Below are 27,329 nucleotides of genomic sequence, written 5' to 3'. Positions count from 1 at the left end.
TTTATATGTAATTGTGACGATAAAATATAAATATGTAAATAAGTAGAATAAGTTTTAGAACATTATTTTTTATTACAATAAAAATTATATAGTAATCATATTATGCGTAATCTTTCACGATGAAATGCGATGATTGCATATTTAAAAGATGTACAAATCTCAATTTATAATGTCATTAGTAGACTAGCGGTTCCGTAGGAAAGATGGTTTCCACCTCGAAGTAAGTACTTTGCTGCTATCTTGTTGCGCCTTATTTTGTTCTTCTTCCATTTGCATCTATCAATTATCATTATAGTTAAGTGTTCTGATTATATACGTTTATATTTCATAGTAACTTACCAATAATTTCCGTCGATTTTCTTTAAACATTTCCAATGGGTTATCAAATTCTCTATAATAATTTAAAACATCTCGCACATCTTGCACATTCGACGTAAATATTGCTAAGGAAAAAAACCATTATATATTTTATTAAATCAAAAAAGATTATATAACAATATTTATATTTATATTATACTTATAAGAAATAATTTATATTTGTAGGAACGATATTAATATAAACTCTTAAAATGAATAATTTTAATATATACTCTTACTTTTTAGGAATGCCGCTAAGTCATACAGTGTAGTATCATCATCGTTGCCCGTCCATCGAGGAAGTTTAAATGCATTTTCTGGATTTAACTTTACACTTTTATCATTCCAATCGATAACAATAACCTACATATATTAATAATTTTAATATAAAAAAAAGCAAAAAATAACAAAGAACATATACTTTTTTATAATGAGAAAATAGTTACTTTACTAAGATCACGATTAAGAGCTCCTAGATCTTTAACATGATGTCCATCTACAAAACGTGTTGCATCTCTAACTAATCTGTACATTATGTATCCATTTGGATCTAGTGCATCTAAAATGGGAAATACCGTCTGCAAATAAAATCAATAGATATTTATTATACTTTTCTGACAAATTTAAATAGTTTTTTTTATCAAATGTATTTAAAATAATGGGCTATTTTTAAAAAAGGTGAAGATCACAATTACCATTCCTTGCTCAGCTGTATAAATCACAATTTCAAATTGTGGTGGTGCAACTGCTTCTAAAAATTGATCTACTCCAGGCCGCTTTTTAAATCTCCACCCAGTTTGATACTATAAATAAGATATATTCAAGCATCAAATTAAATTATATATATTCCATTTTTATAAGATTAAAGACTTACTGTCCAATCTGGATGCACAAGAAGATCTGTTAATTCTAAAACTAGAGTATATGGTGGTTGCATATATGGATACTTTAATGGATCAGGTAATAATTTTTCCCTACTGGGTTCCTGTACCAGCTGCAAACATTAATAAAAATTATATAACATCCTTTCTAATATATAGACACAATTTCATATGTTAAATGCATTTTTAAAGTTAAGAAATATAAATATTGCATAAAAATTTTAATATAAAAAATTATAAAATTATCTTATTACAATAATAAGAAAGCAATATATATTTTTCATAAATATAAATACAATAAATTATATACTCATACTCTTGTATAATAATTAAGTTCTCTTTTGACCCTTTTGTAGATCTGTTCAAAAAATGGTAAATTGGAAAATTCATCCTCAATGACATTCCCATGTTCATCATAATTAGGTCTTCCTAATTCATATATTAAATAAGTGAAACCAATACTCATGACAACACCAAAGGCTGCAAAACCATAATTCATCATTTTCTTTGATCGTTCGCGATTTGCTTTTTCTTCTTCATCTTCAGTTTGTTGTTCATTCGGCTTTTTTTGAGCTAATGTTTCTTGTACTAATGATTCAGCTTCATTTATTGATGACTGTATATTTGTTAGATTGCTAGTGATCTTTGGACGATCTGTTGCTGAAGATGAAAAATACAACTGTTATATATAAAAATATCTAATATTTTCATACATGTATATCTGTGCAAATAATGATTTAATATCTTTTGACTACATGTGTAACCTAAGTTTAATCATTTACAAATTATATTTAAAATACTTTTTCAAATTAGTATGTATTAAACTAAGCAATTGTCTCTTTTAATTAATGTATATTTTTATTAAACATTGTAATATAAAAGTATTTCATTCATCGTCTTTTATTTTCTCTTGATATTATTAACATCATGTGCAATTTGTGGCTAAAATTATTTTAATAATAGTAGGATTTCATGCTTTCCATGTGCACACAGGTTATGTTTGTACTCACTTTCAGTATTGTAATGATATTTTTGTACCACTTGAACAAGCGATATTCGGCTAAATGGTCGTCGTAAGGTGCAATAAGTTGTTCTAGCGTTTCCATTGTATATTTTACACAAAATTCGCAGACTTCGCGTCGCAAATGCCATACTTTAAAAATATCATAAGAGTTTTCCGGCACCTTTTCGCATACAAAATCTAACCCCAATCAAAATTCACTCTCATATTTTCTGGCAACTTCTACGCGGCCGGTAAACCTGATCGTTCATCTTGTCGATCGAGAATCATGGGTTTGTTTTTTTATTCTTGCACTGTCGAGACAAAAAAAAAAAAATATTACGATAAATTCAGATCAATGATGCTAAATGGAGAAAACAATTTCAATAAATTTCAAACGGTAAGAAGTCTTATTCTGTGTTATATATTCATATATATTATGCTTATATATTGTATAATTATAAATGGAGTGATTAGTGAAAAGAGCAAATTACATGAAAATTTTCGGTTCGTATAATCAATTTTTTCATTGTTACGTTAATGATTTAATTAATCACAAGAATTTATATATAAATGCGAATTAAATGCGACAATTTATTAATTAGAATATTATATAAAGAAAGATTCTGAAAAATATTTCAATAATCTTGATACATTTTATACTTTTTATATTTTATATTTAAACAGATTTTATTTTAAGAATAAGTTTCCATAAATTTATATATATTATATAGATACATATATTATAGTTAAACTTCATTTACATATATATATATATATTGATAAATTCTCTTTATTAGAAGAACAAGATGATAGCACTTTGATTATGCAATTGCGGTGGAAAGAATCCTAGGTATAAGAAAAACATTTAATCATTTATTACTTTCTTTGATAATTCTGTCTTGTATCTAATGAAATATATAGCGCGTATATATAAATCTATCTATAAAAATTATATTCATATAGCTCATGTTCTTATATTTAAAATAAATATTTTTATTAGTTTGAGCCTCTTTTATTGTTTTACATAAATAAGCGTAATCGATAAAAATTAAAGTGACCCTTCTGCTCGAATGTAATTGGTCGATTCGTTTTATGGTATAAGTTTTACTACTTGCAATTTTCTATGTTCTATGTATTTAATAAGAACGGACCATGAATACGGGCCTAAATCTAACACTAAGATTCTTTTCATGCATTGATCACGTGACCGCGAAATCGCGCCACCACTTGCGCATTTTCTTTTCAAATGATTTTCTCGTTACACTTCAGTGTTCTTGCGTAATAGTTCGGATCGTCGGTCGTCGCGGGTGTATCGTGATTTCGGGAAAAGTCCGATAAAGGACTTACGGGAATAGGTAAGAGATATTAATAATTCGTCATCGAAATCACGATTAATGATAATGAATATGTCGATATTACTTCGATTTCCGCATTTATACATCACAAGCGGAAAGATTACAGTTCTAGATTCTTTCTCTAATACCCTACAAGAGTACTTGTGGTGCGTAAATCCGTGATACGTGACTCGTAATGTGTGTTATGTAATGACGCATTTTTTTTTTTTTCTCCAATATGCGTCGTACCGTTTGAATTGAATGCGACATTATTTCGATTTCGAGACTCGTGTATCATAGATTTATCCACCAAAATTCTTAATATCGATCGAATAATTTGTCGCCACTTGCCGATTTATTCCTATATATCGTAATCGATCTTCAATTAAATAATTAGAGATCGCTTATGATATACAGGAATTAATACGCAACAAGCTATTGAAATTCTGACCGACGAAAATAATTCGCATTTTTATTATCCATCGTAGAAAAATTTTCGCTAATTCTTATACTTACGATATTTGTGCACGCTTCAATCATAATAACGCGAAAATTAGGGGAAACTTTTTTTAAGAAGTATATATATATATATATATATGTATATAATTTTTGTATTATATATATATATATATAATAAAATATATACGTGTGTAAATATAAATTAATAAAATACAATATATATATATATATATATATATATATTGTATTTTATTAATTTATATATTTACATATGTACATATTTTTTCTAGTATATACATATATATATTTTTTTTTGCTACATATGATTATTTTAAATTCACTAATTTTGTTTTAATCAATGACGATTTCAGCCAACGTCCTGCCATTGTCGCCCATTGTTTAAGCGAGGAGTACGTCTCGAGCCAAAACCTGACTGGTTGTCTGCTGCTGATTGCTTTTCGTCCCCCAATTTTCCAGGGCAAATTTTTAACTACGGTGCCGCTTCAGCATCGCCAATGCTGATGTTATCAACAACGCTATGGTAAATCATCTGATCTGCTTTCAGTCTTTTCCAGTGTGCACGTAAATGGACTCGATAATTTATGCTATTTCATTATATACTTATGTTTGATAAATTCTCGTATTCTTTTATTCATTTTTTGTTTGGCATGCCTACAGGTTTCTCTCAAATTTGTCTAATCCTGAGAGCGCGCGTCAGTGCTATTCATCGTATTCAAACTACACGTCTTTTCTATCTGCTGGCGCCGACGTTTTTCTCGCTGTCCTCTTCAGAGATTGGTAAGTAGTTTCTCTTTTTCGGTTTTTATTTATAGCTTTTATATTATATTTATTGACTTTCGATATTGTCATTGGTTTGATTTTATTGAAATTAGTATTTTTGATATTTATATGGAATTCTATAATCTATATAAATCTTGACATTCTCTCAGCAGAATGCAGTTTTTGTGTCCTTGTTTACTTTTATGTCATATAAAAGTAAAAAAGGATGTCCGCAAAAATTATTAGATTATAGATTATACAAATATCATATTAAAATAATTTAGATATTTTCTACATCATTTTCTACTAGATTTCTATTACCGAGGTATTTCCCCCCGAGGTATTTCTAATTCGTAAACTGTTTTGTATAGTAGTATTATCTATTCTAGCTATTCATCCCTTTGATTGGTATTTTTATCTGGACCAGGTGTTTTTCTGTTCTAAATTTTTGACATAATCCTTCTTATTTTGTTTATGTTGATTTAGATTGTATCACTTTGTAAAATGTTAGAAACATTTTCACATGATTGCAATCGCGAGCGATACATTGAATATATATATAGGTACATTCATAGTTTGAAGCTGAAAACGCGCACATAAAAGCTGGCGCTTTCATATTTCTGCCGCGGTGCATAAGTTTCACGTGAATTCGCGTCGATACGCATGGGTCCGGAAAGTTATTTTGCGAAGGATGGGTGTGATCGAAAACGTCAGTAGTTCTTGCTTTGTCTCAGTCGTGTTTACGCTCGTGTGATTACGCGATACATTTTACAATGTGACAGTTCACGTTTTGTCGCGACCGACCGACCCTGACTATCGCGACGACACAGGATGACAAAAGCCGGACGGTAATAAAAATCGGCTTCGGTGCGCGTATCTGCGCGTACACGCAACCCCCTGTCATGGCCGTGTCGGCCGTAACAATCTCACCGTTCATTCAAGAATGACGACGATCGGGTGTAGCAGCGTACTGTTTCAAGCGAACAATACCGAACGATGTAACACCGGATGCGCGAGTTTCATTCTGTCGCAGCATGTCGCACTGTTTGATATTGCATATATAGGCATTTGAAAATAGAAAAGTTTCGCATCTTGAAATTTAAAAATAGAAAATCACTCGGCCGAGCTATAAAAAGTACCTGTACACTAAATAATACGTTTAGTGGAATTATCGTAAGAATTAAAAAATCCATTATTGAAAATATATAATCTAATTCCCGTCGTTTGAATAAAATTATATACAGTTTATTCTTCGAGCATAAGCTAAGAAGGGGACTTGGTTTATAAAAACAGTCTACTCATCCATTCATCCACACTTCCACTTATAGTCAAATATCACATACCTCCTATCTCTCTCAATACAATAAATAAGTGAATAACAAGCTAGATACATAAATAAATAATATAATCTCATTCATAGAGTGAATCACAATCTTATCACCGTCCTTTTCTCTTTTTTAATTCTTTTTCTTTTCATAACTTTTTTAATGTTTTATCTTTTTTCTCATCCAATTCATCACTAAATACTCTTGCTATTCTACCATCACTATCTTTACCTAATTCTTTAAACCATTCATTTGCCTCTACATTCTGTCAACATTTGAATAAAATTGCATTTAACGATCAATCTTGAGTACTTACTAAAAAAAACTTTTCTGCAAAAATTCTTTGAATTTTTTCTTTTTTTATTGCTTATACATTTATTTTGTATTATTTAATGTATAGGTACTTTTTATAGCTCGGCCGAGTGATTTTCTATTTTTAAATTTCAAGATGCGAAACTTTTCTATTTGGTACAAATATTTTTTATTTTTAAATTTCAAGATACAAAACATTTCTATTTGGTCATTTGGTATAAATATTTTTTTTATCTACGATGTCTGGTTCTGTTTTTTTCTTTCATTCGACTCATTAGCGATTTCCTTCTTTGATTCATTATTGTCATCACTTCAATTTGTTGGTTCTTTTGTGATATCTGATAAACTCTAATATTAGTGTATTTCCTTTTTATCTTTTATAAAATGTACTATTTATCATAATATCTTTTCTTTTTTTTTAAATACATAAAAAATGCAAACAAGTAATATAATATCTAATTTATATAAAATATAACAAAATGTAACAATAATAATTGAACAATATAGAGAGAAAGCTTCATTTATATTAACGTGTGATTCCTCTATTGGATTGTTTATCTCTGTTGATTTAGAAGAACATTCTTTTTGATATCGTCGTTTAATAATTTGTTATCTACTGGAAATAGAATAGCTTGCCTGTTTCTTCTTCACTTACATCTTTGGTTATTTATTCTTTTCTAATTTTCAAAGAGTTGTGCCTTTTTATAATAATTATGTCGTAATTTTAAATATCGATTATTTAAAATTTAACTTCTTTTTTATTTATTATTTTTCTCTCCAAATTTTTAGTTTTTTATATAGTCTCTTGATGATTATAAAATTCTTGTATATTATTATAGATAATATAGGACGAAAAGCGAGATCTACTTTTGTCCATCTTTCATCCTTCCTTAATTCGTTATTTTGATTAATGTCCTCTTTTCCGTTCCTTCTTTTTTTGGAAATGCCGGAAGAAAAGAAAATGACGAATATCAACAATAATGTGAATTTTGGTCTTTAAATTTTCCCATGTAAATTTTGGTAAAACCAATTCTTTTTCGTACTCTATCGCGAGTGTATGGTGTAATTCCGCGATTGCGATTAAACTCGAATTACACACGTTGCGAATGGTCGCGAAAGGGCGCATTCGGCATAATCGAAGTATCGCGTGCCAACAGTACGTACGATAATTCCATTACGCGAGAGAACAAATGTACCACGGATATATGTGTATACGCGGTGTGACGGGACTCTTTTATCGGGCGTGATCTGATAATCCGCCGATTGGCGGCAACGGATAAAAGCGACTGCGTGAGATACGTGGCTAATTCATGTCGCGTGAAAAACTGACGTTGCAAGTTAGGTAAAATATACTCAGTACCGTACGTGACACGATTGCATTCGGGGTGCTTGCAATGAGTGAAATATCTTGTTGGTTCATATACTAATCGTGATCCAAAATGTAGAGCGAGTTTGCTTTTACTCTTTAAGCTTTTGATTAGACTAATATTTTATTGTTGGAAATATATATTACATACGTAAAAAAAATATATACATATATACAAGATAACGAATTAAGGCGGGATGAAAGGTGGACGAGAGTAGAACATTCTCGCTTTTTCTCCCGTTCATTTCTTTCACAAAAACATGTTACATTCGGTTCGTCGGCAAAGTGTCCGATATATCTAATCGTTGAAAATCTGCATAATGGTCAGTTGGCGTGTCACGAACGCACCTCCTCTCTCCCTTTGCTACCTCAAACAACCGGAATTACCGCTCTGCATATCCGCGATTATATCGGCGGAATGAAAAATTCTTAGATCTCCATCGATTGTTATTAATCCTTTTAACTTAACATTATATGATAAGAGTAGAAGGGAATATTTTGTATACCTGTTTCTTTCCAAAATTTGACAATTTTAAAACATCGTAAATTATCATTATTTTGTAATTGTGATACAGAATCATTTCCAGGAGAACATAATTAAAATTGTATTTCAATATTCCGCTAGAGAATATTTCGCCAATTATTCCGACTGCTCGATTACAAGACGTCGTGAGAACATCGGATTCCAGGTGTCGGTGTTCTCGCGTGTGCGCATATTATTATTCCGATAATAATATTAATTAAGGCGCTTCCAGCCGCTCGTAATAACACTTTGCACGTAATGTGCGCGCTTCTAATCCGTAGCGGCATATGGTCCAACATGCAAGATATCTCGGGCGCGCGGCGAGCGCAGTCATCTCGCCGCATTCTTCTTCCTGCTCTCTCACGGATTAAATCTGCCATTAAAACCCGTGTCCGCCATTTACAGTGGATGTGCATGGCGTTACGAGCTTACGTTATCGATCAGTTCTAAGTGAGAGAAGAGCTTGATTTACGCTCTCATGAATATTATTTTCTACGCTCTACGCGCGTTTTGTTTTATTTTGAATATCGATCATTTTTTTATTTCTTAGTTCAAGACAATGTCCGATTAGGTGCCATATTTTCCTCGTGTTTTATTTAATATTAAAATTTAGTTATCATGCTATTTTTTAGGCTGTTTTAAAATTTAGAAGTCCGCTGATTATCTGGCTTGCAGTTATTATTACAGTCTTTGCTAGACAATTGTTATTCATCCGATTTACATGGTTTTTCTTATTTCTTTTTCTGTTTCTTAACTATTTGACTTCTTAAATTTTACATTGACTTCGTATTTTAGAACGTTTGTGTTTTTGAACGAAATTAAATTAATATTCCGTTTTCTTTGTAGTTGTTTTAATTTTATTAGTCATCTTTTCCCTTGCATTGTTCTCTTTTATTTTCTTTTGGTTTTTTTTTTACAATAACTTCTCCGTTATATAGCGGCTAAAATAGCAATCCATATTTCTAACTAAGTATAATCATAAATTCAATTATTAGTAATTTTCTTACTACTAACCGATATAAATGATTTGGTGTCTAACTTTATAAAAAATAAAGTTAATACAGTTTATCTATTTGCACCTGTTTGTACGACACTTTATTTCGTCGGTATCTCAAAGAATAAAAAAAATACAAAGTGATTAAAAAATGGTCAGCACTTAACTTTAAGATATTTTAATTTCATTAATACCATTCGATAGAGAATTGTTTGTATCCGTTTGTACCTTTTTTCATTTGTTTGTATTTTAAAGGAAAATATGGCATTTTTCAATTTTTGTAAACTAACTAAAATGATAAATCCGCTATTTTTTTAAATATTGCAAAACGGCCGATTGCAATATCTTAAAAACTGAATTTACTATTTTATTATTAAGTCTAAAAATTAAAAAATGTTTTTCAAACAAACGAAATGACAAGAGATACAAACTATTTTTTATCGAATGGTGTTAATAAAATTAAAATATCTTAAAATTGAGCGCTAACTATTTTTTAATTACTTTATATTTTTTTTATTTTTCGAGGTACAAAAGAAATAAAGTGTAAATGTACAAAGTACAAATAAACTATATTATTAATTTTAATTTTTTATAAAAGGACATTAAGTTCACATCGGTTTACTTTCATTGGCATTCCAATTTCTTATTGTGGATTAAATGACTACTTAGAATATTATTATTATATTCATTTATATACGTTTTTATTTTAGTGGATTTAATCAAACAATGAGTTCATTATTCATCGAGCAAAATTTATGTCGAACGAAACCATATGAGAACGATTGTTCCATTCCAAATGTAAATCACCGCGGAAATCATAACTCTTGTGAGGTATTATTCTCTTCTTACACCGGGTGACATCGGGTGAAACACGTGACAGCTAATCTGGCGGTTTATATAAGACATTTCGAAAGTCCCTTGATACTTGATCTCAGCGGATAAACGAAGTACTTGTTGGTGAACGGCCTTCTAACCTTCCGGCAAAGTTTACGTCGAATAAACAATAAAAAAAGTTGCCAGAAAGTTTAGATCACAAGGGAGCTGCCTGTGGGAAAAACATATTTTTACGGTTCGTTTATTATTCGGGCGCGACCGATAATGTCATCATTCGCTTTCCCCCTTTTCTTTCGATTTTGCGGATGATGATATTGCAACATAAATTTAGATATAAAGGTTTGTGAAGGAACCTTATTTAAAAGTGCGCAGAGTAGTATGAGTATGGATTGTAAATGTGAAACGTGCATAAAATTATAATTAAAATAAGATATATTTAAAAATAATTGTGCAATACTCTCATTTAACCGATCTTGAATTTTGAGTAAAATAATTATGAAATATAATTGACACAAATATTATACATTAAAAAAAATTTAATTAAGAAGTCTAGGCAGCGTGAAAAACATAAAGAAACATATATTACTCAGTTTAAAATTAATAAAATTTTTCTATTATTGCATTCGTTAGTATTAACGAATGATATTTATTGAGCAAATTACTATATATTTGTGCAATATTTATCTGTTTTGTTGCAAAATATATTTGTAAATTATTGTTATTTAATACACACACACTTATTGAAAGACGCGAAGGAGTATGAAAAGTGACTGCATACCGACTTTGGCAGTCATTATAACGTGCTTATTCGTCTGATGTAGGTAGAATATCGGTTTACAAGGAATCTGTAAGAATAATATTGTATATGGATAATATAAATCGAGATAGCTCATGAAAAAAAGAAGTAAATGTTGCATCTTTTTTGTATGATTTCTCTATATTCATTCGATGGAGTCAGTTATTGCACGAAGGTTCTAGATTTTTTTTTGCATTTATATATATATTTTTCTACATATGCATATAAAATACTATTTTTCGACAACTATGTAATATGAAGTTACTATTTCTTATATTTGCCATTTTGTTAGACGATTGAAAAATCAAATTTTAATTGAACGAGAAAGCTAATTTGTATTTTTATCGCATATTTATCTTAATATAAATTTAAACCGAATGTTAAAATATGAAAAATATACGTATGTACAAGTATATGTGTTTAAAATATATATACATATAAAAATATAAATTCACTAGCGTACACACTTATCTGTAATATACATTATACATATATATTGTATAATGAATAATTACATTAAATACAAAAATTACATTAAATTTGTATGTCAATATGATTAATCATTTTTTATTGTTATAATAATATTATGGAAATAGAATGTGTATTACAATAAGAAAAAGTTAAGAATGACATTAAAAAGAATCAATGAAAATAAAAATTAGCGCCATTGAATATTTTCATCGCTTTTAAGGTATCAAACGTTGTCAAGAAACGTGCTCGTTGTCGGGTTCAGAGCTCTCGGCGATCATCAGTAACAATGCACAATCTACGGGAAGGAAAATAAATTCCGACGCGTTTCGAGTGTTGAAAGCTCGAAGCGGAAATTCCGGAGCCAGTCAATTTCGCGTTGTCGCAAGCGGTGAGGATCCGCCTATCTATCGTGTCCGGCGTCGGGATAATTAAATTATCGGCACTTGATCTCTTCCTCTTCGCGCACTCGCCTCTCTCCTTTTCACATTTTCTCGTTCTTCTTCCAAATACCAACGAAATACAGTCGACGCGATCACCCGAACGTGTTTGTTCGAACGTGTCAGTTTTGATCAGAAGAGTGCCCTTAGACGGCGTAATGAAACTAATTTCTTGATTGCCGCCTGACGCAATATCCGCTCGTTAACGCCGATTTCTGAATTTCCACGTTTCCGGTATTTTCGATTGGACGCGTAACTACGAGTATCGCCGTATAAAAACTGACGAGTCATAAATTCATTTTGACCGGCGCGGCGAACTTTCCCCTCGCCCAATCGGAAGGTCAAATCGCGAGTTAAGAAACATTTGTTTAATTAAAAATTATTTAATCGATCTCTCTTTTTTTGTTGCGAGATGCAAACAAATATGTCGAGATTTTATTAAAATATTAATTAAAACAAAAATATAGAATGCAAAAGCAGCACATAAGGTATGCTTAATTTTCTATTTTCGGATTATTTACAAGGATGTTTATTAAAAGAAACGATTGTTATTAGGCTAATATAAAAATTGATAGTAAAAATGTGAGATTTAATACAATAGATAATTTTAATTTTAAAAAAGCGATAAAGTTGTAAAAGAATTTATAAAAAAGACTCATTAACATGTATAAAATTAATATGAGTTTATTTTCTATCGAGTGTCCAGAAAAAGATTGAAAGAAAGGATTGCTAGAATTCCGAATGAATAACGCGGATGTCACACGGTTAAATTAAAATTGTCACACACAAACATCTTATTTATTTAAATTCATCATGTGAATATAGTTTTTCTTATTTCCGATAATCGAAATACTTGACATAATTACAGCTTACTGTTCTTATTTTTTGCAAGATTATTTTTTTATAAAAACTGAAAACTAAATTTGATTTCGGCCAAGAAGGACTTTTATTCTTGTGTTCTACAACTTTTATTTTTCCTGGACAAAATTAAATTTATAATATCTTCTTGTTATAATATTAATTGCTCGGAATTACTTTAATAAATTCTTAAAAATCAATTTAATTATAAAAACTATTTTTTCTTTGAAAAAAAAAAATTGTTATACATTTTTCTCTTTCTCGATTTCCACAGATAGTGCAAATGGAACGAAACTGAAACAATTCTAAGAACATGTCTTGAAATTACATATATAGTAACAAGAAGATATTTAATATTTAGTTTATAAAATATAAAATATTTGGTAATTAAATTAAATATAATAAGATTCTTTATATAAACATAGCTTATACGATGATTATCGAGATTAATGCGGCGCGCGTTGCGAGTGTAGATTGATTAAAAATCGAAACGCATAATGAATTCTGGGAATAGCAGCAGTATACAACTGCATTACTAGACAACCAGCGCATATAACGCGGAGTTGGAAATTAGCGAGGGCGGCTTCGTAATGGGAAACGATTGGCCTTTAATTGCCCGCATCTGATCGGAAACGAGCCACGCTTCCTGCGTCATTTCGATAAACCAATAATGAAAGCAACTATTAATTATTATTATTATGATTAACATTTTCTAAACTTAAGTAGATATTTTTAATTTTTATTTTCGATACAAAAACAAATTATTTTTAACAAAATAAGAACATATAATATATTAAGATATGAGACTAATAATGTAAATAGTTTTATTATAATGTGGCACTTTGCACATTGTATGAAACACACGTCGTTCACGGTTCGGAATTGTTCGCGGAGATACGAAGGGAAATTGTTCGACGGCATTATCGGGACTAGTTGTAGGTCGAGGGTGTAAGGTGGATCTCTCTCTCTATCTCTATCTCGTTCCATGGTCATATTTAATTTAGCGAAGTAGTAAACTTCTCGCGTATAACGGGTTGCACGGGAATATCGTTACAAGAAAATCCCGTGAGCGTGACAAACGAGAAGTCGTGCTCGGGGGTGAGACAATCATATTAGAGACTTACACGCGCCCGCCGTGCGCGGAGTTTGCGCTCGATGTAGCTGCGGGCCGCGTGTGTCTACAGCGATCGGTTTACCCGCTGGCTACGTAACTCCGTTCACGTCGATTTATAGTTTCACGTACTTGAAATTGGGAATTAGCGTCGCGAACTTCAGAAATATACTTCAGAAACGCGCCCGATCGCATAAAATCGCGACGTGATTTAGAAAGACATAATTTTCCTTGATGTCTTTCGAGATGCCACTTCGGAACGTAAAGCATAAAATATAAAAGGCTTTTAAATAAAAGAGATTGTTAATTAGAGAGTGACAATTCAGTTATTTCTTCAATTTTTTTTCTTTTAAAGGAAAATTGCTCTCAGCAAATTTTTAATATTCATTATTTCAAGTTTTTTATTCTTCAAAAATATTTATCAACAAAATGATTTTTTTACAGTTATTTTATATTATTTTACATGTCGCCAAGTGCTCATAAATCCCGCAATGCGCTTATTTCTCGTTTGATGATTTAATTGTGGAGCAACACTTAGAAAATAATTAAAATAAGAATCGCTATACATAAGTTAAACGCTATACATAATGAATTATTTTTTTATATAATCTGGACTTATTTAAATTAATTTTAATTTTTCTTTTTATTTTAAATAAATCAAAGATTTTTATTTATCCTCTTGTTTCTACGAGAAGGGTCAGTGCTGCACATGGTCGTTTCACGTAGCACATATTTACAAACACCAATGCGCAAACAACGAGTTCTAGCCGTCCCGCCGCCATCAGAAACTTCAATAATACGTTCCACGTCCCTCAATTACCTCCTATTTAATTACGCAGCCGCATAATTAACGTCGCGAGAATACCCTCGTCCAACGTGACGTGGCGTAACCGTGCAGGATACGTACCATCCTGTACTAGGTGACGGTCATCTCGATCACCTCGATGTAATATAGACAGAGCCTCATTCAGAAATAATCAATAAATCTCATTTATTCAATTATTAGCGATGATTTATATTAATAAGGAATGTTTGAATGATATATACACAACGCATATAAAATTTAAACATTGGTCTCCTTTAATTATAATTAATCATATTACTTCAATTAAAAGCCAATTTATCGAATGTCAAAGTTTTATCGAGAATGCAATAGATTTAAATTGAAGATACATGTGATTTGTATTCTAAAAATGAAACAGAAAGAAAACATTTTCCATACAAATGTTGTTCAACAACTAATTCCAGAATCTGAAGGAAAGCAGAAATTCATTGAATGTCTTGTACACGATATACGAGATCGTTATTCTTCTGCGCGAAATACGGCACGTATGCATTTCTACGGTGTAGCTTGAGAGATCGTACACGCTCGATAAAACTTTTAGAGAATCGCTCTTTCTCGGTTGCATAATGTACCCAGAAGCGGGAGGTCGGCCGCGATTGTACCGAGAACTTTCTCACGTTTCTTCACGCGGAATCCTTCTACACATTTCTCCTATATGTATATTAAACATAATAAATCTGACCTACATATATGTATATATTCATATATCAAATAAAATAAAATAAAAATTGAATGTGCTATGAAACATATAAGATATTTAATCAATTTATTTTATGAAGATTTAGCATAATTAATTTAGCGTATTTAAATTTAAAAAGATTAAAAAGAAAAATAAAAAAGTACAATATTTGAATATTTTTTTTTCGTGAGAAATTAGAATGAAGAAGTGATATATCATATATATTACAAAAAATACATTATGTAAGGCTTTTTATGGAATAAAAATATAATAAATAAATAAAAAATAACGATTCCTTTTAAATCTTGATCAAGATGGTCAGAACTGCTTATTAAATATCTCGTACCAGCTTTCGTCCGAAATTGTTTTCTTGTTTGTCCACTCATATATATTGAAGTATTTATTATGAAGAGATTATCTCAGCTGTTAATTTCAATTTTAAGATTTGTCGATTCCTTTTCATATATATATATATGAAAAGGAATCGACAAATCTTAAAATTGAAATTAATAGCTGAGATAATCTCTTCATAATAAATACTTTAATAAATCTTTTTTTCTGGCCTATGTATAAATCCATCGTCGTTTGCACTACCATAGTCACCGATCATATAACTTCATATAACTAGTTAATTCTCTTAATAATTATCCAGAGACGCACTAAAGCCATTAACTGTATATTATCCGTTTCTTTCAAAATTTTATCAATAACGATGTCGAATAGCTTGACAGTTTGATAAATAATATTCGACGATTAGTAATATAATTCAAGACAAATCAAAACCTATCACTCGGGATATTGTTGAAACAAAGTTCCAGTGGTTCTGATTTTTGAAAAAAGCGCGATAAACATATATTTTTCAGAAGCCAGAACCATGAATTTGAAATAATTTTTGCTGTTTACGTTGTCCTTTTCTGAAAAAACAGTTTCACTTGAAGAATGTGCTCTACGATCGTATATAATATGTTTTTTCGCACACGTGCTGGGCGTAATCTGTAATATTCCTCATTATCGTAATAAATTTTAAATTAATTATTAATTATTGAAACTTGCTTTACCTATTATTTTTAGTGTCTTCTTCTTGATTTTCATAATTTATTTGATTTTGTCTTTTGTATATTTTTATAACGTGACTTTTTATTGTTTTTAATTTTCAAAAGTTTTAAAATATAACGTCAGGCGTAAATTTATATTTAATTCAACATATTTTAATTGCATCTAACTTTTTTTCAAGTGGCGAACTGATGCAAAGATAAATTTATAATTTTTTTGTCTGTAACTGACATGTAAAAAAAGTTTGATGATATTGTCAATATAATGGATTTTCGATATAAAGACACCGTGTTTGAATTGCACAACATCACTCTTCCATGTAAAGCTATATTTTTGTCTCGCAAATGTAGAACTCACGCGTGTGTATTTTTGTTAAAATCACAATTTCGAATTAAGTCACGCACCGCCGGTGCGAGAAACGATGATGTAAAATTCTATATTTACAGCGTACATTGGAGTTTCGAAAAATCAATAACGTTGCGTTATCGCGATATAGTTGATGAGAGGAAGGGAGAAAGAGAGGGAAGGACTGCTTTTTTGGGACGGAAATTGTATGCCAATCTCGCGAGACAATTACCACGAGTGTAGCTAGGTCAAAATGGTATCTTTGCGTATTTCGTCAATCGGTAGCCTATCAAAGCGATTAAGCTACTACTCTTCAATCAGGTTTCCATTTGCATTGACAGTGCTTTTTTCAGACAACGTGATAGATTACTTTTTTAGGTGGTCTACTTGATAAAGGGACATTCGATTCGGAGCTACGCGAGAAAAAAAAATAATATAGAATTTTGTATGCAAAAAGTTAAAAAATTACATGTACATATATTATTATAATTAGCAACGTAATGTACAAGTTGGTAAAATTGGTTATCACATAACTCGTAAACATATTCATGTTTCTATGTTACTGCATTTGTTTCTCTCGGTACATACATTACGTAATCCGTAACCTCGATTTATCTTGAACCGATCGAAAAACGTATTATACGTATTGTGAAAATATTGCCGAATTATGTATCAAACTATCAAACTGCTCTTTTATCTATTGCAAAATGATTCACAAAGTTTTCTGTTATGGATTTTCTGGATTCTTCTCATGTACGCAACATTATATCTAGTGTGTTTCCTCATATGTATAATATATTATCATGTATGCCTGTTAATGTTCTGTGCATACGCATGAGAGATATTCTATAATATAATATTTCTAAGGATATCAAAAATGGTAAGCAATATATCTTTGAATAATACAATATTTTTGCAAGCTATTGTAATAAAAAATTTATATTTTGTACTTTATAAAGAAATATTTAAGAATCAAATAATTACTCGATTAATTATAAAAAATATGTACACAAATTACAATCTATTATTTTGAAATCAATTCTGGAATTATCATCTTGTTTTTCTATTCTCGATAATACAGATGTACAAGCGCCTTATAGGAATATTACGTGGAAACTGTTCAGACCCATCTTCTAAAATGCATATCAGCTTGGAAGATCTGCATCATTCGGAAAAATTACAACACGAAACTGGCGCAACAAACTCGCCGTTTCTTTCAACGACTATGCGGATTCAAAATGCATCAGAGGCATTTCATAAAAGCACGTTGGATTATATCCGACAAAAAAAAAAAACAAACGTTTGGAAAAAATCCATGCCTTTGGCTACGCTGGTGCATTGTGCATTTAATCTGAAACGCGTATCATAGTTTTTGTCGGCCGATGAATTCCGCCGCTGTATCTCCACGTTGCACGCCAAAATATTTGCCGATTTCCTTTCATTTTCTATATTCACGTTTAGAATTAATATATGAGCTCACGTACTTTCCTAATGATACAATATTAATATATTTTTTGAAAAGCAAACAGCGTTGATAGATAAATAACTTGCTTTACATAATTTGTAAAAAGATCGTGGATATTCTTATATAATTATATATATATATATATATTTTTTTTTTTTTGTAAGCACAAGTCATAACAATATAATAATGCAACAAATAGGTTTCGGATTGGAATATAACTCTCTTGATATCATAATGCGTTTATAATAGATTTAGAATATTCATCTATGCACATTAACATGGTTATAAAGTCGTGCGTTGTTTTCTTCTTCGTCGAGAATAATTTTTGTGATTAAGTTTCTATAAAAATAAAAAATGTATAATTTTTATTATGAGATCAAATTTCATTTTCTTTTACTTGTTTTGGTTGGCGATTTTCATTGCGCAACACATAATAAAAGATCGACCGCTTAGATTCTCCCTCACGTCCGTCTGTTCCGACCGCGAGTTAAAGAACAAGTTTGTAAGCTTGCCTGGGGATGAAAAAAAAGGAACCAGGCCGCCGGCGTGCCGGGATTCTCACCACGTTCGATCCGATTTTTTCCGAAAAGCCAAACACGAAAAGAGAAAGAGAGAGAGAGAGAAAGAGAAAGTGGAAAAGAGAACTTTTAAATATCGACGTCGCACTGAATAATTCATCCCGTGTACACTCGCCGGATATTTCAGCCCTTGCAAGATTCCGGATTACGGGATAGATTGCGGGGCTCGATCTTAGATCCTTTCCTTGATGTAGGGAGATTAATTTAATAACGAGGATCGGCGGATGAAGTCGTAAATGAAGTTGAGGAAACTCAGTAGCTAATATCGAAACGCTTTCATTTGTGAGAGCACAAGGAGATATGAATCGTTCAGCTTCAAAGTATTAGGGTAAATAAATCCTCTCTCATAACATTATAATTTTCGAGAATAATTACAAAGCTCAAAGATTTTTTTATAATAAACTCATATATTTTACACAACTTTAAAATAAATATCTGTTTTAATAAGAATAATAATTAAGTGTTATTAATGTATCGATAAGTTTCAACTTGATTTAGATGATTAATCAGTGTTACAATATAACTGTCATAAACTCAGTGTAATGTTTTTATAGTACTATTTCTAACTAAACAAATTGTTAATTGTACAACAGCACAACATAAATATTAAAATCTCTTCTTTTCTAAAACATCATGTCTTATGCTGTTTCACATTTATACGCGTAAAAGCTTTAGTCAAGTCGACGATGCGAGGGGAAATTGAGATTTCAAAGAACCCGACGGTCGATAACCACCCTTGAAATCTATGGCGATTACGAGCTATCGTTCTCCAACAACGTCGACGCACTGAATGTCGACTGTCGAACGCATAGAACTTAAGTTCCATACCGTGATCAAACCGGCGCTCGCGCCACGATAAGCATCGTTTGTGTGTCTGATGGCGAACATGAGTCGGGTGCGCCACATTTGAAAGGGTCTACACCCTCCTTCCTAGCTCGCATTAATTTACCGTGCAGGTATCGCGCGTACCACCTTCCTCACTCTCCTCTTCCGCATCCCTCATCAATACGTACGGTACACACGCGTTAGGTACACATCGCGTTTGTACGTAGTGTATTCGCGCGCGAGCTAGCCTCGATTCCGTGGTAATTTCCGGTCCGACTGGCGGTGGTGCATCGTCATTGTGTAAAGGCGTGGTAAAGGGGGATGAGGAGATAGAGGACGATGCAGGAAATAGATAATCATCGGACGTTTAATTACTTCCTAAGTACTGCTCCGCAATTAAGTCATCGAACGAGAAAGTAAGCCAACGCGGAATTTACGAGTAGTACTTATTGTTATCAACTAAATGACTTGAAATGATTGTTATTCGTTATTTGTTATTTGCAAATTTTTTTAAAACATGTATATATAAATAATACAAATTATAAAATAAAAAAAGCATTTTGTTGATAGATATTTGAAAGAATGAAAGACTCGAAATAATGGATATTAAAAATTTTGCTTCAAAGGAAAAAAATTGGAAAAATAACTTAAAGCTTAAAATTAGATCAGTCTTCGCGGGCAAAAGGCTCGGGGAACTACTTGCGAATATTGGAACGCAGAAACGGACTTTTCTCGGCAGGTTCAAAGACCGCGTCCTTCCATTTGTTACGGTCTATCCAGCGTTTTATAAGGAATTTAATATGTCCGTCCAGGAATCTCCCTCCTGAGATGGGATAATAACTGCGGGTGTCTGGACCGCGGGTACACTTACAGATATAAATTGTAAGATTGCAACAGCGCGACGCGGATATAATAAACGGCGCATCTGAAGCCGTGCGTTTGCATTTTCCTCGCCGTAAAATTCGTCGTATCCTTTAAATCACGTGCTTTCCTCTCGTTCATAAGAATATTTCCTTTCTTTACGAAAGATCATTACTTCCTGGTTAGTTTCAATCATTATTATATGCATAAAAAATGTCACTAGACGCAAATTATTATTTTATCTTCTCTTTTTCTTTCTTTCACATTCACAAAGAGATCAACTTTGATTAGAGGTTTATGGGTATGCGAGGGCGGCCCTGTGCTCATATACTGACGATGAGGGATGGTAGTTGGAGAACACTGACGCTGATATGCGCTTGGTCAGTGGAAAAGGGTTGGTTGGTCGCTCGGTCGGTCGGTGGGTCGACTCATGCATATGCTAATCATATTCGGAGGAGCTTGGCTTCCAGGCGGAGATGAGCACCGACCAATTCCGCCGCGTCATCGACGACTACTACTACTATTACTTTATCTCGAGCTCTCTATGCACGCAGAGCAACGCGAATTGTCCATTTGACCACTCTTTTTACTCATCCTAGTCAACTCATGAACGCCGACGATTGCGTAGATTAAATTAAACGGACGCCACGGATCGTTCTGGATAATAGTGGATAGATCGCCGAAGAATGCTTTCGACTTCTGCGCGTTTTACTCCCTTATCTTTTCCTCTGTTTTAAATGACATTTTCATTTTTAGAGTTAGAAAAATTTTACATAATGCAATATGCAGATTTTTATTTTAGAAGCAAAATTCTAAATTAAACGGTTTCTTCAGAGTTCTGGAGTTTCTCAAGAATTCTAATCATTATTTTTATGGTTTGACTTGATAAAACTGACATTGACAGAGAGATGTTGCAATTTTTTTATGTTTAGCATTAAAATTTTTCGATTAAAAAAAATTTTTTTACCAGTTAGATAGCGTTACAAAAGTTCCATCGAAAAGTATTAGGAGTTTTAAAAGCTTTTTGTTTCAATAAAATTATTGAAGAGACCGTTCAATTTGTGATAAAAAATGTTATGTCTAATTTTTGTGTTAAGCAAACGTGAAATTGTCATTTTATATTTTCAAATCTTTATTTTTTACACTTAATCGACAGAATGTTTTCTAAAACATTTTAAAAACTCTAAAATTCTTTGAAAAAAGCTAGAACTTTGTTAGGTATCGAAATTTAAAAAAAAAAATACTAAAATTTGACAGATGTCTGAAAATTATATTCGATTTATATTAAAATACTGAAAAATGATATGGTATGTATATATATATATATATATATATATATCACATATCTTATATATAAAGTCGATATAGCTATTTCAATTTTATATCAACATTTTATTGAGTTTAGATATTTCAATTTTGTATCAAAATTTTATTTTGACTTTATCTAAAATACTTTGCGCTTTCTCTCCCTCTCTTTCTCCTCCCCTCTCTTTCTTTCTCTCTCTCTCTCTCTCTCTCTCTCTCATTAAATACAAAATAAATTTCATCTTTTGTGTAATTCTTATATTATATTCTTGAATAAATTTTTTTTATAATTTTAGGAATATTGATTTTTTTCTCGGGATAAATTTGTATACTTGCTATCTTTGTACATTTTTCCAAAATGTATTGCAATCTTGCATTTTAAAGATCAATCAATTTTTCGCATATTTTCCCTATTCATGATCTGAATCGTGAATATACCTTGCAGAATTCGCGCACAGACAGTCTCGCGATCATCAAACCGGTCCCTTATTTCTCCAAGCGCCTCGCACTCGGACATTGGTTGCGCTTGCTTGTTTGGTCTCGTCGTCATTTTTGTAATAGGCAATAGCTCATTTGAATGCGAATGCCGCGCCGCGCCAACCGGGTCCGGCGGACGTTAACGATTCTTTTGTTTTACGTGTGTACGGACCGGTGGACTCGGCTCAAAGTCAGTCACGAAGTCGGAGGCAGAGGGACTTGATTTAAGACCGGCATGATATCTCGAGGAATCGCGTTGCGTCGCTTAACGAGCGCGGTGTGTACGGGAGCTCTCGATCGGTCTGGCTATTCTCTCTTTCTTTCAAATGACGTTTTCAAAAATGCCATCACGTAGAATGTGAGTTGTCGCATCTTACGCGCTCTCTTTTGATTTCCATCGGTGTTGAAGAACATCGACTTTGCTCTTCGTAACTTCTCGTAAATGCACTGTGAGCAAAAGAATTAATATCTACGTTGTTTTATACGTGGTATCTAGTTCTTAATCATAGCTAGCTGAATCATTCGAAACAAAACCGACCTTGTCGAAATTGATTGTACAAAAGATGAAAATAAAAAACCTTTAATTGTTAGTGATTTATTTGACAGCTAATGATACGGAATTACTGAAAATCATACCCGCAAAAATACAATATCATTTGTCCTTGCGTAATAATTACGTTTATTTACGTCATATATCTTGTTAGAGCATAAATCACTGATGATTTACGCTACGAATATGAATAAGAAACGGTATATATATATATATATATATATATATATATATATATATACCCAAAAAATTCTAGTTATATCATTTTAATAGTATTTCTTAATTCATTTATGTGACTTAATTATAGTGATTTTTAAAAGTAACAGCGAGATCGGCGTTAAGATTGAGCCTGAAGGATAAACAACCTTGATTCTGTATTTATGTACTCATATATATATACAGGGTGTCTCATAACTAATAGCGCTGATACTCGCGCCGGATTTGCCGATCTTTGTAAATTAATTTCTCAATAATTATTCTGAAAATCGTAAAATGGTACAGGACTTTTCTATTCCATTTAACCCGCTCTACCCGCTCACGAGCATTGGCTCGTTAGTTATGAGACACCCTGTATATATATATATATATATATGAGTACATAATTCAAAATTGTGATTTTAACAAAAATACACACGCGTGAGTTCTACATTTGCGAGACAAAAATATAGCTTTACATGGAAGAGTGATGTTGTGCAATTCAAACACGGTATCTTTATATCGAAAATCCATTATATTGACAATATCATCAAACTTTTTTTACATGTCAGTTACAGACAAAAAAATTATAAATTTATCTTTGCATCAGTTCGCCATTTGAAAAAAAAGTTAAATGTAATTAAAATATGTTAAATTAAATATAAATTTACGCCTCACGTTATATTTTGAAACTTTTGAAAATTAAAAACAATAAAAAATCACGTTATAAAAATATACAAAAGACAAAATCAAATAAATTATGAGAACCAAGAGAATCAAGAAGAAGACACTAAAAATAATAGGTAAAGCAAGTTTCAATAATTAATAATTAATTTAAAATTTATTACGATAATGAGGAATATTACAGATTACGCCCAGCACGTGTGCGAAAAAACATATTATATACGATCGTAGAGCACATTCTTCAAGTGAAACTGTTTTTTCAGAAAAGGACAACGTAAACAGCAAAAATTATTTCAAATTCATGGTTCTGACTTCTGAAAAATATATGTTTATCGCGCTTTTTTCAAAAATCAGAACCACTGGAACTTTGTTTCAACAATATCCCGAGTGATAGGTTTTGATTTGTCTTGAATTATATTACTAATCGTCGAATATTATTTATCAAACTGTCAAGCTATTCGACATCGTTATTGATAAAATTTTGAAAGAAACAGATAATATACAGTTAATGGCTTTAGTGCGTCTCTGGATAATTATTAAGAGAATTAACTAGTTATATGAAGTTACATGATCGGTGACTATGGTAGTGCAAACGACGATGGATTTATACATAGGCCAGAAAAAAAGATTTATTAAAGTATTTATTATGAAAAGATTATCTCAGCTGTTAATTTCAATTTTAAGATTTGTCGATTCTTTTTCATTGTTTTTCCATTATATATTGGATGTGATGACAATGAGATAACAAGTGTATTATTAATTCAAATGACATCTTTTCTACGTATTCACTTCTACGATAGTTATTACTTGCTCGATAAATTTTCATGTAATATCTCTACATATATTAAAATTTATGTGATAGATATGTTTTTTTAGTTTTTCATTGCTGCGGCTGAATTATCGCTTTGCTCTGTATGTTCTGATAATATTAGTATGGGAAGAGATACATATAGTATCAACTATGGAGACATAAATCATTCACAGAATAGGAAGAGATGGCGACATGTTTTACGAAACAGACTATAATACGACAGGCTCTAAAGTCTGATAGATTCAGTTCAAATATCGTACATATATAAAAAATATTTATATAGTGAACGCGAAAGAGTTTCATACTTTCTTTTTCAGATAAAATGAGAAAAGCTTTTATCCAGTGACAAATGTAATATAAGCTTCTTCTATGAAAGATTATTAAATATTGAATTGTACAAATATTGATTTGAATATTGAATTATATGTGACATTTATACAGTACATTGTAAGATAGTTAAGATAAATTCTTATGTCAATTTTTCCAAATATATTTGGTACATATAAAATATTAAAATAGAATGATCAAAAAAAATAATAAATAAATTTATATAAAAAAGAACAAATAATTTTCTATTAAAAAAAGAACAACGAGGATTATAAAAAGAAAAACTCAAAAGCGTATCTACTTTTTAAAGAAATAAGGCTGTAAAGTAAATTCTATTTAAAATTTTTTTTTTTTTAATTTATAATGTTAAATTAATTTTATAACTTATTAACCAAAGTAAAAATATCAGAGTCAACTTAAATTTTTCAATTTTAATTATGCGAAAATAACTAAAATACTAACAATTATTGATAACTATCGCCGCGATTTACATCGTGGCACTGCAAACTGTTAGATACTCGCTGTGAAACAAAGTTCTAGGATCGAAAGTCGAGTGTAAGCGGCTTGCCGTGGTAACAACTCTCACGCTTCCGGGTAATTAATCAAATCCGGATCCGGCGTGGAAGGTAAACTTCAATGAACGAACGATACATTGGCGCCCGTAAAAGTATCTTAACCGCATGCGGAAACGAGAGTACAATCCGTCTAGACGACGCATTTAGCTCGCTAACTTGCACTAACATGAAATAGGATTTATAGAATTATATCTGTATATATAATAACATTCGATTGAATAATTAACAATGCAAATACTCTGCTAAATATAAGGTATGCTACTAGCACATATTTTCATTGCTACTGATCTACGTGCGCGCGCGCGTGTGTGTTTGTACCTATGTATATTTAACATATATGAACAATATTGAATAAATTTTAACTTGTTTAAAAATAAATAAGTAAAAAGCAAGGGATATTGCAAATTATTTATCAATTTCTACATATTTTTATAATTTTTAGCATTTCAAAAAATTAATTAATATAAATTGCAAACACAAAATAAATATTTATTACAATATCTATATAATTTTACTTATACACGTTATAATTATTTAGAAAAAAATGTGATAAAGTTCGCGCGGTTTTGACCTAATCTTCTAAATTACTTCAATTTTAAAGAAATTATAGTAAAAAAGTTGCAGATTATACGCTAGAAAGCAGATATCTTATATTTTGTACAAATAATTGCAGTTTTTTTATTACATTTTGGCGTTTTTATTATCAAATAATAATCAACTATAATCATCGACCGCACAATTACTCGCATCTAGCAAGCGTGAATAACTTTTCGCGGGTGCTACGCATTCTCGTTTCTTGTGGAGAAATAGCGACCGACAGGACTTATCTCGTTTAAGTTTCCTCAGTTACGTGGAATCGCGGATCGCACCGCTTTGCCTGCCCCGTTCTTATCCTCGAGCGTTTTGAGGGTTCACCCTCAAACTCGTTTCGTCCGTTTATATCCTCGAGAGCAAAGTGCCGCGGGATAGAAGGTGTATTTGTGTGTGCGTATATGAGGGGTGATTTTGGTGGGAGTTACGGGTGCCTGGCGAGCTGCTTGATGTCAGCCGATAGTTCATATACCGAGTTTCGTATCCTACGTGACCGGTTTGACAAAACTGGCTTGAAAATTCGGAGACACGCGCATTTATTTCGCAGTTCATGCCTTCCGCGAGATTGCACTCTTCACACACGTTTTCTTTCATTTTCCTTCATTTTCCTTCTTCTCGATCTTTTTACGAAATGGCTCGGTTGAATCGATGTATGGAAATTGAATATAAATTGTTATAGCTGCGCATTGATATTTGTTTTTTTGTTATCTCTAGTCTTTTATATAAAAAACTTTTTTAAAAATATTTTTCGTATTTTTAAATCTTTTATTACGATTCGTTCGTAAATTATTTAATTTCTTGCATTACGTATTTATTTAATACAAATGTGTGATTTCTATCTTTAAGTAGATTATATATCTGCATTGTTTATTATTTAAATGATTAATTTTATATTCCAGAATATTATAGGAATTATTTCATAGATATTCACGTATAGCCAATAGTTCTCTCTTGCCCCTTTTATTTTCTCAAAAAAGAAAACATTAGCTAAAGACATTTTCTGTTTCATCTTCCTCTGGCTCTCTTAACAGTTTAATCAAGTATTCATATGTCACTGGAGAATTCTTTCGGCAGCAATATCATTCCTACAATATACACCTACTATATACACGATATTATAATATCTACATGTAATTTTACATACATGTATTTTTCCTTTTTCTTTTATATAGTATAAAAGAATCAGTTATTTTTACACTCTATTTTTACATTTATATAAAAATATATTGTATATTAAAATAGAGAGAATTGATAAAAGAATTAATAGTTTTTGAGATATATTATTGTTGTGTTTTTTGATTGATTTTAATTAAATTTTGATAT

General features: G+C 31.2%; 1 protein-coding gene and 1 long non-coding RNA gene across 3 annotated transcripts in view; one reads left to right on the top strand and one right to left on the bottom strand.

Annotated features, from left to right (window-relative positions):
- Window positions 1-52: 52 nt before the first annotated feature.
- Window positions 53-2,478, bottom strand: LOC140666488 (mitochondrial import inner membrane translocase subunit TIM50-C). Its single transcript, XM_072893738.1, has 8 exons — window positions 2,249-2,478; window positions 1,555-1,898; window positions 1,232-1,351; window positions 1,053-1,160; window positions 804-935; window positions 597-720; window positions 340-443; window positions 53-276 (listed from the first exon to the last, which is right to left on the bottom strand). The coding sequence occupies exons 1-8, from the start codon at window positions 2,388-2,390 to the stop codon at window positions 184-186; spliced, it is 1,167 nt and encodes a 388-aa protein (XP_072749839.1). The 5' UTR covers window positions 2,391-2,478; the 3' UTR covers window positions 53-183.
- Window positions 2,479-3,509: 1,031 nt separating this feature from the next.
- Window positions 3,510-27,329, top strand: part of LOC140666491 (uncharacterized) — a 263,412-nt gene continuing 239,592 nt past the window's right edge. For both annotated transcript variants that reach the window (XR_012046761.1, XR_012046762.1), the window contains exons 1-3: window positions 3,510-3,596; window positions 4,406-4,575; window positions 4,713-4,832. This is a non-coding gene — a long non-coding RNA (uncharacterized lncRNA). The remainder of the gene's footprint in view (window positions 3,597-4,405; window positions 4,576-4,712; window positions 4,833-27,329) is intronic.

This window comes from Anoplolepis gracilipes, chromosome 6 (genome assembly GCF_047496725.1).
Source record: "Anoplolepis gracilipes chromosome 6, ASM4749672v1, whole genome shotgun sequence".
Lineage (NCBI taxonomy): Eukaryota > Metazoa > Arthropoda > Insecta > Hymenoptera > Formicidae > Anoplolepis > Anoplolepis gracilipes.
Note: the sequence above shows the minus strand (reverse complement) of the source record. Positions and strands in the feature narration are given on the sequence as shown.